The sequence below is a fragment of the Poecilia formosa genome, unplaced genomic scaffold (genome assembly GCF_000485575.1).
Source record: "Poecilia formosa unplaced genomic scaffold, Poecilia_formosa-5.1.2 Scaffold43, whole genome shotgun sequence".
In the NCBI taxonomy this organism is placed as follows: domain Eukaryota; kingdom Metazoa; phylum Chordata; class Actinopteri; order Cyprinodontiformes; family Poeciliidae; genus Poecilia; species Poecilia formosa.
Window position 1 is genome coordinate 1155417 of NW_006799982.1, and position 15945 is coordinate 1171361.

General features: G+C 39.4%; 2 protein-coding genes across 7 annotated transcripts in view; both read left to right on the top strand.

Annotated features, from left to right (window-relative positions):
* Positions 1 to 7583, top strand: part of LOC103137745 (rab11 family-interacting protein 4B) — a 48902-nt gene extending 41319 nt beyond the window's left edge. For 4 of the 5 annotated variants that reach the window (XM_016671318.1, XM_007551645.2, XM_016671317.1 and 1 more), the window contains exons 11-15: positions 13 to 150; positions 311 to 469; positions 3052 to 3132; positions 3548 to 3691; positions 4625 to 7583. In XM_016671318.1, coding sequence (XP_016526804.1) covers positions 13 to 150; positions 311 to 469; positions 3052 to 3132; positions 3548 to 3691; positions 4625 to 4741 — 639 coding nt within the window. In that variant the 3' untranslated portion in view covers positions 4742 to 7583. The remainder of the gene's footprint in view (positions 1 to 12; positions 151 to 310; positions 470 to 3051; positions 3133 to 3547; positions 3692 to 4624) is intronic. The other variant, XM_007551646.2, reaches the window with a different exon arrangement.
* Positions 7584 to 8236: 653 nt separating this feature from the next.
* LOC103137747 (uncharacterized) lies at positions 8237 to 13042 on the top strand. 2 transcript variants are annotated; one of them, XM_007551649.2, is made up of 4 exons: positions 8237 to 8334; positions 10485 to 11280; positions 11844 to 11980; positions 12205 to 13042. In XM_007551649.2, exons 2-4 carry the CDS (start codon positions 10493 to 10495, stop codon positions 12411 to 12413), a joined length of 1134 nt encoding a protein of 377 aa, XP_007551711.1. In that variant the 5' UTR covers positions 8237 to 8334; positions 10485 to 10492; the 3' UTR covers positions 12414 to 13042. The 2 variants fall into 2 exon arrangements, with proteins under 2 accessions (XP_007551711.1, XP_007551710.1); XM_007551648.2 differs by lacking the exon at positions 8237 to 8334 and adding an exon at positions 9115 to 9317.
* The last annotated feature ends 2903 nt before the right edge of the window (positions 13043 to 15945 follow it).

The window sequence follows — 15945 nt, forward strand, 5'->3', positions numbered from 1 at the left end:
GTCTGTCACCAGGAGAAACAAAGGATGACAGACAAGCTGGAGGATACCAGTCTGCGGCTGAAGGATGAGATGGACCTGTACAGGAAAATGATGGATAAACTGAAACAAAACAGAGAGCAGTTCCAGAAAGAAAAAGACGCCATGCAGGAGGTGGGAGGGTTATCTAAAACGGCCTTTAAAATTTCAACATCTGATCTATCAGTTGTCTGTTATTTTTCTCTTCCTGCAGAATCTTGTGAGCTCATAGGCCAACAAAAGTCTTTCCAGACATGGTATAATTTTGTTACTCAGACGATTCTGTGTTGTATAGTTAATAGAGGACCTGCGTCGAGAGCTGGAGCATTTGCAGCTGTACAAACTGGAGGCGGAGAAGCCCGGTCGGAGCCGCAGCTCCTCGTCTGGACTTTCAGACTTTAACAGCAGGAGCAGAGAGGTGGAGCTCGAGCATGAAGTTAAGAGACTGAAGCAGGTGCAGATAAAATCATTTTTCCAATCCTTTAATCCAACTTCATTTCTAAGTGCTTCAGGTTTCAGGTGCTTAATGTGCGTTGGCATGTAGGAATGAGCGTTTTTTTTTTTTTTTTTCTTTACAACTTTTCAAACCATTATTTTTGGGGGGATTTTACAGCATGAGAATACTTTATGTAACTATATTCAAACCCTCTTTTTTTCCCCTTCATCAAAAAAAAAATATTTTGCCCATTATCATAATATTTCATTAGTAGTCGTGTTCCAAAGAGAATTTCCACGCTGTTTCTAGGTTTCAGCGTTCTTGCAAGCTCTCTAACAAAATAATGTGCTTTCTGTGCTGCCAGATAAGTAAAACGTGTCAAACTTTTCATAAATCAGTGAAGGCCCTTACAGCGTTTTTATGACTACGGAGACCAGACTGACCTGCGGTGCTCACTTCCCCTCTGTTAAGTAGTACATTTCTGTTCCGCTTTGCCAGCAGGAATGACAACAAATCATAATGACCCCTGTTAGCAGCTTTTAAAATCCCTTCTTTACTGCAGCCCTGCACTGTGTGAATTACTGATATTTTGACTAGGGAGTTAGCTCAGGCTGAACAGTGTTGTGTTGGCTTTTATGGGAACACAAGTCATAGTCTACATTTGAGAGTAGTATATTTTATTGAATGAACCTTTGTTTCTGCCGATTATATAGATTCGATCACTGCTGATTTAAATCCCACCTTCGGATGCGATATGAATCGGACTCAACAGATTTATGGTGTCTTGAAAAAGTCATACGTTCTTGAGGTTTTTTTGCAATTTGTCCAAAAGCTTCAATGCAGCTCCCCTGGGATTTTATGTGGTACAACAACTGTGAAGTGGAAGGAACAAAATGTTGCTTTTTTACTATGTTAATGGTATCAGTGATAAAAATCTGAAACGTTTGGCATGCCTTTGTAATCAGCTCATTTTACTTTGATACCCCAATATAATAAGTACAATAAATTTCCCTCGGAAGTCATGTAATTAGTGACTTTTGCATTCGATGTTCCAGATAGTCCTTCGGGTTATTATTGAATCTCAGTATAAACTCTGAAGGGCTCAGGGGTTTGGTAGAGAAACGTCATGCTGACAGGTCAGGCTGAAAGCTTTGAAGAAGAATAAATGAGGGTTTAAAGGGAGGAGTCCCAGTAAACTAACTTTGCAAATCAGATTCATAACAGAACGCTGGAAAACAAAAATTGTGTAAGACTTGAAACTGGGAGGGAGCTTTACCTTCCACCAGGCCAATAACCATTACCCAGCACAGACATGCATATTGAATGTTGTTGTCCAACAATAGTCTTCCATTGTTGGAAACCTATTATTTCTAATAGGTTTCCAATATAAGTTTGGAAACCTACAGGATACCACCAAGCCAAAGTATTGATTTAGTCATATCCAAACAAAACCAATTGGTTTGGTCCAGAAAACTATTTCTCCTGCTACAAACGGAAAGTGGGTTAACGTAGTGCATTCTGGGATTCTCTTTGTTTTCTGTGTGTAGTTCAGTTTTGAGGTTAAAGAGTTGGAGCTCTTTCTGGTGACACAATATTCAAATATTAATGACTAAGACATGACATGATCTTCAGCATTAATCTGTCCTTAAGATAACTTATTATTGATACTTTGAAAGGCTCAAATGATCCTTTGCACAGCACGTCTGTGTATATTGAATCAGAATCGGTAACATCAGATAATGATGCTCGCCTCCGCCTTGTATGAGACGTACAGCATTGTCATCAAGTAACAATAGGACCTCATCGAGGGCCTCATACGTTTATCTTGTTTTATTCGAAACAAATGTCTTTACAGCTCCACCCAAAAAAAAAAAAATCTAAAGTTACTAAACTGCCAGCTGGAAGTACACAAGCTTAAATTCTCTTTTATTGCATTATAACTTCATAAACACTGGCTTTAGAGTCAATCAATTTTCCTACTCTTGCTTCATGTTTTTAGTGGCTGATACTTGGAACTGATGATTTAATCATAAACTCAGAATAGCAAGTAAATTAATATTTTCTACCTCTATTGAGGAAACTTGTCTGGTAAGGATATAAAACACTGCACAAAGACCCAGAAGAGCCTCATTATCTCATTCCCTTTTATGGAAAACTAAAATGTGCCTTGAGTAATGAGAATTGGCTATTTAATAGCGGCAGAAAAAGAAATGACCAACAAAGCTGACTCAAAAAACAAAGTTAACAGGATGGAGATAAAAATGAACAGAGTCCAGCTCTGTTCAGGATGGACAATCTGGTGTAATGACGGTAATGTCTCATTCTTTATAAGAGACATAATGTTCTGCATTTTAAGAACCTAAAGAGCCTCCCAAGTTTGTTTTTTTTTGTTTGTTTTTTTTTTTTGTTTTGTTTTTTTTTTGTTTTTTTCTTATTTAAATAAGCATTTAGGTATTTAACTTTTTAAACACCCGGTGGGCCAGAGACTGAAACTTTGTACCAAATCAAACCTAATAAGCCCCTTTCCTTTAACCCATTAGAAAGGCAGACAGTCACACTGAACTGTGCACCTCTGTAAATGTGTGTATGTGTGTGTCCAGCAATGTGCATCCCAGGACTTTCTTCCCCCCGACTTCCATCTGCTGGTGTTGTCTGGGGCTCAGCGCTGCCCCAGACTCACGGTAAAATTGCCTCTGTGACCTTTGACGTCCCAATTAACAACTAATAACACTGGAGTAGAGTAATCTCGGCCAAGTGCGATTGGGGTCAGCGCTGCAGCTCCCTTGTTTAATGGCGGAAGGTAAAACAAGGGAACAGCAAACTGGCTTCCTGTCAGCAGTTTTAAGCAAACTAAATCATAAAGCTTTTTTTTTTTTTTTAACGCAGCAGACCGTGCAGGGAAACCGTTAACATAACCCGTGCTGTGTCCTCATTAGCTGTGTTTGCTGCCTGATGAGCAAGCAGGCGTTGTGTTCTTGGTGTACGTGTTAACGTAGACTAGTTTCTGCTTTTAAAAGCTTGTTCTACACACTTATCTTTCCGTCCTGTTTTTCTCTCCCTTACCTCCCGCTCTGATTTGATTTTTTTTTTTTTTAGGAAACCCAGAAGTTGAGGGAGCAGAATGATGACCTGAATGGTCAGATTCTTAGCCTAAGCCTCCACGAAGCCAAGAACCTGTTTGCCACCCAGACCAAGGCTCAGTCTTTAGCTGCTGAGATAGACAGCGCCTCCAGAGATCAGGTGAAACTTCCACCCATCATTTTCTGTTGTTTTAACTACTGACTCTCTTCTAGGTTGTTCTCATGCTGTAGTCAGAGCTCATGAATTTCTAGGACATATCACGGAATGACAGTGTGATAAAGGTTATATTAGTCATGAAGCTGGTGTAGCCAGGTTCATTGGCTACATCTTATGTATTTTGTAACTGCATAACAACAACAAAGCACGCCCATCCTAAAATGACTTCATGTAATCTTATGGCAAGTTCTTTAGGGTTTTATTATTCAGTAAAATAAAAATAAAAAAAAAGTTATGTTTTATAATTTAATTTGATTTACTTGGAGATATGAGAGTTATTTTTCATTTCAAACTGAAGTACCATCTGAGACAGTTGTAATGCTTGGCTTATGAGGGTCATTAACAGTAGTCTTCTAAGATTAGGCGTTCACCTGTACAGAGTCCAAAGATCAGTAAAAACCTGTTGGCTAAACGATGCACAGCATTTATACTTGGATCTGCTGGTATGCATCAGGAGTGTAGTTTGGTCAGGAACACCTTTGGATCTCTTCTTTTGGTCCTGTTCTCACATTTCAGGCACTTTGTTTAGGTAACATTGTTACATGAGACAGATTGTGACTGTGACATGAAAAATAAATGGTCACTAAACTAGCATACCAACCAAGAGCGGGTAGGGTGATGGAGGTAAACAGCATGAATGGTGGCAATAGCAGAGACTGTTTATGAAAGAAGACCTTATTTATGGTATTAAAGTGCAAAAATATACACTTATGTACCAATGACAGTACCCCTGATGATTGGTCAGGGGTACTATCATAGGTACACAAGTGATTTACCCAAATAAAATCAAGAGACCATTGGCCAGTAAACATCTTTGGGTAATATCTTAGATGGGAGTGATAATAAAATGTGTTTGGCGTCCATGTTTCTCCACAGTTGATGGAAGCCCTGAAGGAACAGGAGGACATCAATTTATGCCTGCGGCAGTACATGGACAAAGTTATTCTGTCCATCTTGGACCACAACCCTTCCATTCTGGAGATAAAGAACTAGCAGTCGCCTATCTGGGATGAAAATCATCAGTCCAATGTCGAATGGTTGCCAGTTATCTGTTCTGGGAATCTGTGCAGGAGGACAGCAAAGATGAGCGGACTCGGTTTGTGTAAATGGACCTGCTTTGCCCTCTGCTGTTCGTTCCGAGGACGTTTTCTCCCCACGGACTAATATTTGGCGATTGCATTTTGAGGGACTTTCCTGAGTGAGCGAATACTAAACAACTGATGGTTATGCAAATGTGACTGTTGGTCTCAGTCTGCACTGTTTTCTTACTCTGCTGCTCTGTTCTGTTCATATTGTTGTGAGTTTTTTTTTTTAATGTTACAAGCTGGTAGTTTCTAAGCAGGAATAACTTGAGCCCAACCTGCTTTTAAGACTGACGCAGTCAGTCAGTGGAATGCACTGGAATTAATCTAAAGGGCATAAATACTGGAACAGCCTAACACATCTTACCTTTATAAAATAATTGCGGTATTATTGAAAGACAAATGACTGGTAGGGTCTATTTTTTGGAAAAACAGCAAGTCGGATTAAAAAAAGGAAAAAGGCGGCAAGAGGATGGTTACCCTGTTCCAGACAGACATGAAGGCAGCCATGTTGCCTGACCTGTGTGCAAGAGATGATGAATGCATGTAATTGTTAATTTGGACAAGCATGTATTTTGAAAAGAATAAGAAATGAGCAAAGAGTGCTCAAAGAAATGTTTTTGGAAGTTGAAATAAATAATGAAATGCTTGGGAATGTTGGACTCTACATCCTACAGAATAGTTTACTTGTGGAATCAGTGAAAGGTACACTGAAGAATTTTTTTTATGCTTTTTTTTTTTTAATCTTAAGAATAGTCTTCCAAAAAAAAAACTTTGCATCTATGTCAATCAGAGCAACAGTCCTTAGTTGGTTCAGAGGGTTTGAACTGATTGACAGAAGCTGCAGCCAAGGAATGTCTTTAAATCCTAAAGTGAGGCCTGAGCTGGAAGAGATTTGCAGCTGGTAGTAATATGCCCAAACAATGTTGCACAGGAACGTTTTGATATGAATGTGTGGGGGGAGCTACGTCTGAGTGATTGATGGTCTCTGTAACAGGCCGTTTAAACGCATCTATAAACCCAGAGAGATCGACCTACAAACCAGACGCTGAGCGTGCACAGGAGACTCACTTTTTTTTTTTTTTTAACCGAAGACTGGATCAGCAATCTCATTGCCACCTTCTAACAACAGATTTACATGAAACCCTGATTTGCTTTGTGTAACCAATAAACTGCTGTAAATATAATGAACTTAAATGTTTTACTTCCTGTGTGGCCAAAAGGCATTTGTAATTTAATGTAATTGGTTAAAACATGTTTTAATACAGTATGTACTACTGCAATTGAGGATTACTTTAAGGGGATAGGTTGACATTTTTGAGGTGAGATTCTGGTAAAAGCTTACAAACGGTTAATTTCTTACCTGCAGCAAATAGCTGTCTCTTGGTGTCTACATTTAGTATAAACTCATATTAGCTGGTCCCAGAGGATAATACTAAGTTCTAGTAGAGACTTCAGTTGCCATGTTTGCATTGGGTGTTTATTTGTTTTGTTTTTTAATAATAAAAAAAAACATAATCATTTACATGGACAATGGAGTTCAGACGCAGTGTGCCACCACAGAGCTTCCGTTGTGAAACATAGACTGAGTCCACAATATCTACAGTAAAGCATTTCTATTCAAACTAAATCCCTAACAGAAACAAACAAAAAAAATGCAATAGAAAAATATCTTGTTTTGATTTAAATTAGCCTATTTTTTTTATTATTTATTTTTACACACCCGTACTATGCTTTAATGTCCCAGTATGTGTTTCACACAGGACGATTTTTGGTGGTACACATCCTTCTGTCTCTATATTTGCATAAATAATTATTAGTTTTTCTGTAGATAACCACCTAAAGCAAATGTAACAACAGCTTAAAGGTTTATAAAATACTATTTATATAAATTATTTTTGAGTTGGGGTTTGTTTTAAAGCCCCTGTAATCCACTATGGTCTTGGTCATCCTCAGCCTAGCCCTTAGCTGCAGCTGGAGGAACCATCTAATCTGGATATTTACCAAATGAAGATGCTAACAGAGTTGCTACAGGGTAAAATAATACCGCTTATAGTCCTTTAACTTAGGAACTTAAGTCAAATTTTCTGAACTATCCCATTAAAGTAAAGGAGGAACAATCAAAATCTGCTGTATTATGTAATTCTCACAAACTTGAGTTTTGCTTCCTTGCACAAAAAACATCTTGTTTTCTTTTGCATGGCTTTCATTTTCTCTGTCTGTGCCTTCTGGGGACATTTTTTTCAAGATGAACTTGCTCTAGACTTACACATTTTTCAAGGTACACTGTCTGTCAGACTTGTTTTCCTGACTTGTAAATGTTGTACTTGAACAGTAATCATTTGTATTGATGTGCCACTTACCACTCTTTTTCAGACTGGTACTAAAAAAACTATTTTTTACAGTTTTATCAAAGAGAAACCAGCTTGTTGCCTAGGTGCTTTGTTGGATGTATAGCACAATGCTTTGTATGGTACTTAGACTGGCTCATGTTTTGTCTGTATAGTGAATGACTAATAATTATTTTTTTTTAATTAGTGTCTATTTCTTTTGTTTTAATTTTTTGTTAGCTATGGTCAGATGAGTAATTTTCACTTTGCTTCAAACTGACTTTTTGTATGGTTGTAAACCGTCTTCCTAATTCAACTGTGAGCATTATAAGCAATATTAACTTATACAAATACTGGCTCATCGGTTCTTTCAATAGCTGCTTGTGCCATCCTCAATTTGAATAAAATCCAACACAACATCAAGTTGCAAATCTGAAGTCTTGTTGCTGTTAAAGGGTTATTCATTGAGGTCTAGGTAATTGATTTGGCAATAAAAATGTTTGGGCTGTGATAATGCCTCATCAGATTTTATCACTCTGACAGCTCTCAATTGAAATTGCAAGAAAGGCCAGCTCAGGTTTGCTAATAACTAGATATACATGCCTAAGATGTTTTTGGATTCTGTTCCAAGGGTTGTTTTGCATTTTCTCTTCCAATATAGCTTTAAAAAAAAATTGCATATATCTTTGTCAACTGCCCAATTTCAACACAAAGGTTTAATTTAAATATGCATTTAAATATGCACCAAATGTTTCAAGTACATAAATAAAAGTCACAGCTGGTGCCTATACAGTGTAGGGATTTTGGCACAATTATTATTTCCAATGGTCATTGAGGGAGTGGAGAGGTACATCTTGAATAAGTCACCAGTCTAATACAGCTGAGGCAAATAAATAAAGCACAGAATCAAAAATAGTAAAAAAAAAAAAAAACTACAGAAATCTATAGATAAAAATAGGATGTGCTGAAGCTCAAGAAAAGAAAAAGGTTACAAAAATAAACTTAAAACCGAGTCAAGCTGGGAAAAGTAAGTAAATGTATTTCTCCGTAGCTTGGCGCCACCTATCTGTCACCCCGTTTAAATAACTTTTTCTTTCTTTTTTTTAATTTTTTTTTTTATTTGGGCCGATTGGTGCTTCGCGGGTGTCAGGCCTGCCTGCAGCTTTAGCTACAGGTAAGAAATTAATTCTGATGAAGCCCCGATGTTAAGATAACTAATTCATTTTTATTTTAAAATGATCATTTCTGTTTCCCGGGCGCTTAACCTGCGTGACGGTTGACGCTTAACGCGGTAACTTTTATAGCTAGGAGCCAGTCAGTCAGAGCGCTACGGTTAGCTAACGGAGGCATGCTGACCCCAGCGCGGTAACGTTGAAGTCAGCTCAGAGAGGAGTTTTTCCTTTTAGTCTTCTGTGCACATGAAGTCTGACTCCAGCTCAATCTGAGAGGGTTTTTTTTTTTACCTTTAAGCGCGAATTAACCCTGATCTGCATCCAAACATAAACGTCGGAGAAAGTCTGAGGAACGCATTTTGAAAACAGTAGCTAGTGCTGGATTCAGAGTAAATGCCCGCAAAGCGTGACAGTCAGATCAGTTTACTAAACAATTTAAAATGTACTCTCAGCTCTCAGCTGTTAAATGTCAGATATATCTCGAAATGTCACTACCTAAAAAAATAAAACTAAGTGAATTTCAGTTATACTATAGTTTGGGTGTTTTTTTCTCTGCAGGTTTTAAGTTTACGTTAACAGAACATTAAAATACTGTTAATCCTACTGAAAAAAAATAAATTTTAAGCAGAAGTGTCAGGCTTCTGAAAAGCGTTATAAATTTGCTGCAATCAGTATTTGGTCGGGGCTCTTTTTGCATGATTTGCTACATGGATGTCAATGTTCTGCAGAGGCCTGTTAACAAGCAATCATTTGATGCAGGTGTGTTTGAACCAGGGCGGGACCTAAAACATGCAGGATTTTGACTTTGAACCCTCCTTGAACACACTTTGAACACTCCTGATTTACTGCATCAGAACGGCGTGGCTCGGCTGATGTGCAATGGAAAACCAGGTTGTTTTGATAGCCGTCTTCAGGTCAACTGCGTTGTTGGGTCTGGGTTTTCTCATCTTCATCTTGAATAGATTCTCTATGAGATTTAGGTCTGGTGAGTGTGCCGAAATGACGAAGCAACCAAAAATGTTGGGACTTTTTCCCACAATATTCAAAAAATGTTTTTTGAGCAGGACTTATACTAGACTAAAACTATTTGACACTTACAAATTTCTGCTGTTTTGCTACTCTAAATGTCAGATATCAGGAAAAAAGATAACCAAAAAAAGATAAAATGCAGTTTTCAAATGAAGGGAAGCAAGCCATCTAAACACTAGGCTTGACAACTGCCCATCCTGTAGAATCAAGAAACCACCTAAATAAAACTTGTTTCACAACATGAAGTAGGTTAGATTAGCTCCAAAAAGAAAATAAATTAAAGGAAAAATGTAAAATGTTCATTGACATCCAGTCTGGAATAGGTTAGAAAGCCATTTGTAAACTAAATGGAGATCCATCTAATGCCTATTAGGTGGAAATAGGCATTTTCCCCCCTATTGTTTTGAACTGTAGGAACTTTAACAGAGTTCCTAAAGATTAAATTTACTTGTTGATGCAACACTGGGTTGTGCCTGGAGTTCATGAGCCTATAAATGCCTTTATACTCTGTATAAAGTTGACGGTCTTAAGTCATTCCTCTGAAAATGATTAACTAACTTAACTGAACATGAGAACAAAAAGCACCCAAAAATGAAAAATCTGACTCTTCAACTGCTACGTATGCACAAAAGGGTGATTCTGAGAGTTTTTTTGCATCGGAGCATTTTTACAGATATTCACAATAATTGATATGATCACTTTTTCTATCACTTTTTTAATATAGGAATGCACCAATATAAAAACTCAGGCTGATAATAGATATTTTCTGCTATTGTATGAAATTCCCTACTTCTTCAAAACCATCAGAAAAACACAGCTGACATTGTCTCTGTGCCTCAGTTAAACATCCCACAATCCTGTGCTGCATTATTGTCACACATCCAAACAAATGCCATGACCATCCTCCTCCTGAAACACTAACAAGATTCAAATAAACTTTGTCTGTTAATATCACAGCAGTTTTACTTATCAATACCGATATTTTAAGAAGGTCCCAAACAGCAGCTGATACTGATTTCAATGCTGATGTCCTGCATCCCTTTATTTTTAGGTTTTTGTAATGAAGGAAATAAAAAGAATATGTACTATGACGTGTAATGAATCCTTTAATCTTGTGTGACAGGTGACGTGATGCCTCAGTGTGAGTTCAGACTCGAGTGCGAACCAAAGGGAGCTCAGCACAACACCTGTAGGCCCAACGATCTGCCCAACGGTCACATTCCTGATGCATGTTGGGTTAAGAGGGCAAGGCGCCGACATAGAGCCAGCAAGAGTACTAATGCTGGCTCTCTGGACTGTAGAGACGGGAGTACTAGCGCTGTGTCTAAGAAGAACCCCTGGAAACATAAAGATGCTTTTTCACCTGTCACCAATGGTACGCCAGCTGGAAGACGGAGAGTTGCAGATGAGCCTCGGTACACCACAGCCAACGGCCACCAACATGGAGCCAGCGAGAGTACTAATGCTGACTCTCTGGACCGTAGCGACAGCAGTACTAGCGCTGTGTCTCCGAAGAACCCTCAGAAACAAAAGGATGCTTTTTCACCTGTCACCAATGGTACGCCAGCTAGAAGATGGAGAGTTGCAGATGTGCCTCGGTACACCACAGCCAATGGCCACCAACATGGAGCCAGCGAGAGTACTAATGCTGGCTCTCTGGACCGCAGAGACTGGAGTACTAAAGTTGTGTCTCCGAAGAACAGTGGGAAACAAAAGGGTGCTTTTTCACCTGTCACTAATGGTACGCCAGCTGGAAGATGGAGAGTTGCAGATGTTCCGCAGTATGCTACGGCCAATGGTGCCGCCAGGTTTGGTGTCACTCAGTACTATAAGCCTGAACGAGCATCGCCAGGTCCCAGCCTTCCTGCATCCAAGAAGAAACGTTGGGGAAAGAAACGCTCCGGAAACAAGAAGAAAAGGTACGCCAAGACTTCTTCTGTCAGCATCGTTAACTGAGGAACACGTTTAGCCAGGTCTGCTGTGCCTTTTAGGCAAATGTCCACAACATAAGCGTTAGCTTTTGCATGGCAATCGTACAGCCTCTTTTAATATGAAACGCCACCTAAATGTGTCTGGTGTGGGTGGACTACAACACAGTGCTAAAGTAGGGCTGAATGATGCGGCTGAAAAATGTATCACAATATAACCTTTTCATATAAGTCTATTGATAATTAGTTGGGTTTTTTTTTGTTTGTTTGTTTTGAAGTACTACCCGAACCAATGACAGTTTTAAATGTTTTATCCAGTTTTCACCCCATGCCATTGTTTTTATTTTTAAGCAGTTATGAGGCACAGTGGCAAAATCTTAAACTGCTGCTGTGCATGTTACACAGCAAGTTGTTGCTAGGTAACCAGAGTAAGTGAGTTGCTAGGTAACCAAAGAGTAAGTAAGTCCGTCCGTCAGTCTGTTCCACCAACCTTGAGAGGTTGAGCAGTTAGTCGTTCCTCTGCCTACATCCAACACCATGGGTCTTTTTTACAGAGGTGCGGACATGACCTTTCCAGAAGGCTATAAGCCACTCCTGATGTCCTTGCAAGAGAAGGAAGACTGGGACGAAGAGATCCAAGATGTCACCCTCAAAAAGAGGGTGGAGTTGAATGTAGTGACCGTGCCTTATGGTAAAACAGACTTTTACTAACTCCAGAATCCATTTCTCCGTCAATGTACAGTATAATCTCTACAAACAGAGAAATGATAATATCGTGACGGTAACAGTGTGTCAGACCTGATCAGATGTGCCACAGGAAGTAGAAAAATCAGTTGAAATTATGAAACTACATTTTAAATTAATTTCAGAAGAGTGCTTTTTAAGGCCCTGACTGGCTTCGTGCGCCTTCTGCAGGTCCGGAGGATGTGCTCCACTTCTCTCTGCAGGATTTGTCACTTCGGCAGAGCAACATGGCCGATCCACCGGTGGCGGCTAATTACAGTCCAGCTGTGCACCACGCACACCCGATGCGGTGGCGCCGCTACCGCTTTGCCACTGAATCAGAGCAGTTTGCAGACGCAGAGGAGGAGGGCGAGGAGGCGGGCGGTAGTCACATATCCTAACCAACGTCTTATGAGACCTTGGTGCTTAGCGTTTTTTACAGTTGTCCCTATGCGGGGATCCTGGAAAGTAGGTGTGTATAGAATATTTGTCATGTGGTCTTGTTTTTCCCACGAATACGGCTTCGTTTTCATAAATTAAAAGGTAAATATTTACTTAAATTTCAGCATCAAATATGTTAGTTGTCTTAAATTATAAGATAGCATAAGTTGTATGTAGTTTCTTCTATGTTATATGTTATCTGATCATTTGTTTTAGGATTTTAGTTTTTTTTGTTGTTTTTAAATGAATCATTTAGAATATTTAGCTTTAGCCTTTGTGGTCTTAAATGTTTTTAGTTGTCTTCCAGACTTTGTTGTTCTGCTATATTTCGTGTTTTTACGTTTTTAAATATAACTGTAATAGTTTTGTTTTAAATGGCCAAAAGACTGCTGAGGATGTTGATGGTGGATCATTTAGGAAAAAAGTTTCAAAGTGTTGTTTATAAAATAGCACGTTCATCAACATGTAGTTGTAGTTTGTATTAATTTATTAGTAAAGAAAGTACGCTTCGAAGTGGAAGTATGGTTTATGTAACACCAACAAATCAGCTTGTTCATTTTCTTTGCCAGAATAAAAGATTTTCCTCAGACTTCTATTTTTATTTTTTTTTACCTCCACATTATGCTTTTTGAGATCTTCACAGGTGGAGTCACAAGTTTTGTGACACAAATTTAGATTTTCACACACTTCAGTTCTTTTTGCCGCAGTGTACAGAACTTAAATATTTTGAAATGCTTTTATTGAGAAACGCTTGTAGTTTATGCAAACCGGAAGTATGACAGCATTGACCTTTCTTTTTGATTCACCGACTATAAGATTCTGGTCCATAAATGCTCAGGTTTGTCTCTGAAACGTGGGTGCTTCATTTGCCAGCGATTGCATTTCCCAGCAGCTAGATGGTGCTGTCGGCGCACGAGTCGATTTGTCTGCGAGCTTCCACTGCACCTTGGGGAGTTCAATGGGTTCACTCTCAAAGGCTTGAGAGGCACAGGCTCTTACTTGCATGCTGCTTCCCCCCTGTTCTTTAATTCACATCGCAGCTTACAGTGGGATTGCTCCTGAGCAGATCAAGGCAGTCTCATGATTGTTAATCAATAACCTTCACAGACACCATGTCACGACTGGATTGAAACTGTGCTTTCTCTACTTTGCTCTGTTCGGACTCAGAATTTTAAGTAGCTGTGTTGTTTCAAGTATGAACAGATAGACTGCAGCATCAGATCTGTTATTATCAAAGAGTCTCGACTGCTTTTGATCTACTCCACCCTTTAGCATAGCTTCCATTGTTGGTGTCACGGGCAAGTGTGACTAGAGGAGCAGAAACCATATGAAAATGATGCAGATTGATTTCATAATCTTTGCATACTTCCACACGGAGGTGGTTGTAGGGATGGGGTCAAATTGTCACTCATATCAGTGTCGTAGTGTAGGTACTGTGTAGTGAGTTTAGAGCCTGATGTTTGATGTCTCTGCTTTAGGGTATAGAGTCTTTGTCCTTGGGTAGCTTGCTGACTTGTGGCCTAATTGCTAGGAGATCTGACACTATTAACACAGTTTTAGCATGCAGTAGACCCCTGTAGAGGGAGCTCTACAACCAGCACAATTTGGGATAGTCTTAGCATCTAACTCCTCATCCATGCAGTACCTCTAAAGTATTCAAGTCGTTCTGTCAATTGTCTACTGAATTATTACTTGGTCATTCTAGCACAAGACTACACTTTGATCTAAGCTATGATACTCTTGTTCAGGGTTTTCCATCCTGCTCCAGACTCAATTTTTTTTATTTATTTTTTGCTTCCTCTAACATGGGGCTGTCCTCAAGGGCCGGTAGATGTTTTAGATGACTCTGATCCAACACAGCTAATTTAAATGGTTCCAACTTAGCGTGCTGATGCTCTGCAGAGGCCTGCTAGCGAGCCATGAGGTGTGCTCAACCAGGGAGAGAACTAAAGCATGCTGCATGCCTAGAGGACTGAATTGGACACACCTGTTTTAACAAGTTTACAAGACGAGGAGTGTAGCTCCATCCACCTTCCCATCAACACTGACTGGGTCGATTGGCCGGTTTCTGTTTTTATTTATTCCTCATATTTTTGATATTTCTAGGAATTGTTGGTTGATGACATACACTGTTGTATGGACTGCTGCTGATGTTGTTTTGGCACATTGTACCGTCACTCGTTTTCAGAGTTACACCTGTGCTTTTCATTTTACTGCAGATGATCTACTTTGTAAACCTTTCACATCCTGAAATTAGAATCTCCTCTAAAGGAGAGTCTGCGTTTGTGACTAATAACATGGATCCATGTGATATAGATTATTGTGTGATCTACATCACACGTTAAAAGTGTGACATAGATGTTCTTTCCTTCCGAAGCCAGCTCCATCTGTTTTCACATCCGTGTGACAAGTTTTTATTTTATAGCTTCTCCTCATAAATATCTCTCCTAACTTACCCCCCTCCAGGGACACTCAAGCTGTACACACAGCCCATCTGTTTGTGATTGTCACTCGAGTTCAGATTTTGCTCTGCAAGACTATTGCAGGTTCATGAATCTTGATTAAGCGGCATTCAGAAAAAAAAAAAAGTGCATCTCCCTGGGGTTCGAAAGGATTTCCCTCAGATTCCTGGAAGTAGCTGGAGTAGTTCTGCTTTCACATATTGTTGGGGGGTGGTATCAGAACTCCAGAGTTGAGAAACACCACCTCTTGTGCATGTTTTAATCTTGTTGTATGAAACCTCCCCTGTATGACTCCAGTACATCACGTTCCGTGTTTGAATAAATACACTGATGCACCGCAGAGCTGAAATTAGCAGGGTCACTCGGCATCCTCGCTGCCACATTTCGCTTATGCAGCTTTTTATTACAACCCAACTACAGTGACTGACTTGTGCAAGTTATTTATATAAAATGCTCTGACCTACCTGCACTGTGGTTATGTAGTAGTTGTAAAGTTTTCCCATGCGTTGATGGTAATCAGCTCCAGATTTTAAAGCCTCATTTCCCAAACGTGAGTCACCAATTTTGTCTGTTTCAAGTGTGACTATTCATTTATTGTCCTGGCAACATAATGGTCTGTTTGGTCCAGCACATTAAGAGACTCTGGAAACAGGAAGGAGGTTTGTGGTCAGCTCAAACTCCAGTCACTAAGCAAATCACACATATTCTGCTCGTGCGCTTTGTTCTTAAAATTGTGGTTAGTTCACCTCTAGGGGCCCATAAACCTATACGGTGCTGTGAAACCTCTCTTATTGCATTTTTTAAAAAATACTCAAGTATTTCAGATCAAACAGATTTTAATATCAAAGACCCTGAGCAAAAACAAGGTGGAATTTTCAAATGTTGATTTGATTTAGTTTAATGGGGAAAATTGCAATGAGTGTTTTAAACCGCTGCAGAGGAATTCCAGCACACTCTTCTTTGCTGAATAGTTCAAATTCAGCCACATTGAAGAGTCCGTAAGCATAAACAGCTTGTTTGTACTCATGCC

What these genes read in the sequence shown, in the direction of transcription:
- LOC103137747 (XM_007551648.2), top strand. Translation starts at nt 9,212, where the DNA reads ATGGAAAACCAGGTTGTTTTGATAGCCGTCTTCAGGTCAACTGCGTTG. An exon ending in CTCTATGAGATTTAGGTCTG is followed by an intron (nt 9,318 to 10,484) that starts GTGAGTGTGCCG and finishes CTTGTGTGACAG; the next exon opens with GTGACGTGATGCCTCAGTGT. An exon ending in TCCGGAAACAAGAAGAAAAG is followed by an intron (nt 11,281 to 11,843) that starts GTACGCCAAGAC and finishes TCTTTTTTACAG; the next exon opens with AGGTGCGGACATGACCTTTC.